Source organism: Elephantulus edwardii, unplaced genomic scaffold (assembly GCF_000299155.1).
Source record: "Elephantulus edwardii isolate Elephantulus edwardi_28Jun2011 unplaced genomic scaffold, EleEdw1.0 scaffold00024, whole genome shotgun sequence".
Lineage (NCBI taxonomy): Eukaryota > Metazoa > Chordata > Mammalia > Macroscelidea > Macroscelididae > Elephantulus > Elephantulus edwardii.
This window is the reverse complement of record NW_006399774.1, coordinates 1,961,234-1,962,379: the sequence shown is the minus strand read 5'-3', so window position 1 is coordinate 1,962,379 and position 1,146 is coordinate 1,961,234. Positions and strand designations below refer to the sequence as shown.

Below are 1,146 nucleotides of genomic sequence, written 5' to 3'. Positions count from 1 at the left end.
CGCCGCCTCCCCCCCACCCCCCGGCGGGAGCCGCTCGCAGCCTCTTCGCACTAGTCGCTCCGCTCTCTCGGTCATGTGACCTTAACGTAACCGGACAGGAAAAGCCCCGCCGCCGCCGCCGCCGCGCCGGAGACACCGACCGCGGCGGCAGCAGCAGCAGCAGCAGCAGCAGGGGCGGCGGCGAGGCGAGCACGGCCGGGGGCTGCCTGCGGCGTCGCCTCCACACCCGGCCGCGGCCGCACCGGCGACAGGTAAGCGCGCACCGCCTCCGCCTCCCAGGGCCGGTGCCCACGTGCCGCCCCCGGCCCGGGCTCCCGGAGGGCGCAGGGGGGCGGGGGCCGCCGGAGCTCGCAAACGGTTCCGGCAGCGGCGGCGGTGGCAACAAAGAGGACGAATGACCCCCGCGCCGGGGTCCGGGTGAAGGCAGGCAAAGGGCCCGGGCCGCTCGGGACCCCGGTTCTGGGCAGCGAGGGCAGGGGCGCCCCGCGGGGGCGGCGGCGGCGGCAGCGCCTGGCGCCGGGGCTCTGGCCGCCTGACAAAACCATCCCCCGGAGCCAGGCGGCGGCGAGTCGGCGGCTCCATCCGGGCCTTTGCGGGAGGGGGAGGGGACGGAAGCCGAGAGGGCGGGCGGCGGAGCGGAGGAGGGAGGGAGGAAGGGGAGGGGGGCGATCCGCGTTCCGTTCCCCGGCGCCGGTCCCTCCCTTCCCGCCGCCACCGCCAGGCGCGTCCCGATCGGCGGCGGCGGCGGCTGGCGAGCGTCCCTCGCTGGAGCCCCGCGAGGCGGGCCCGTCAGGTGCGTGATCCCTCCGCCGCCTCTTGCTGCCGCCGCTGCTGCCTCGGCGGCTGGGCCGCGAGCTGCGGAAGTGGGTTTGGGGGGAGGGGAGCAGGCAGGGAGGGGGAGGGGAGGGATCCGGTCCGACCGGAGCAGGCCCGGCCTCTCTGGCGCTTCTCCCAGCTGCAGCGGCTCCTACAGCTGCTGCCGCTACTGCTGCGGCTCCGCCTCCCCGCTCGCGGGCGGGGGCGCGCACGCGCGCTTCCGGCCGCCGCGGGTCTCGCGCTGTCTCCGGCTCTCGCGCGCGCTCTCCCCCCACCCCCCAGCTCTGGGCCGGCCCTCCCCCTCCCCCGGACGCCGGGTCTGTTGCGCCG

The 1,146-nt window shown here is 78.4% G+C and overlaps 1 protein-coding gene across 1 annotated transcript in view; it reads right to left on the bottom strand.

The window, feature by feature from the left end:
• Positions 1-1,146, bottom strand: part of LOC102847138 (basic salivary proline-rich protein 4-like) — a 1,893-nt gene that overhangs the window by 301 nt on the left and 446 nt on the right. Inside the window, exons 2-3 of the mRNA XM_006882800.1 lie at positions 987-1,135; positions 81-855 (exon numbers count right to left, since the gene is read on the bottom strand). Coding sequence (XP_006882862.1) covers positions 81-855; positions 987-1,135 — 924 coding nt within the window. The remainder of the gene's footprint in view (positions 1-80; positions 856-986; positions 1,136-1,146) is intronic.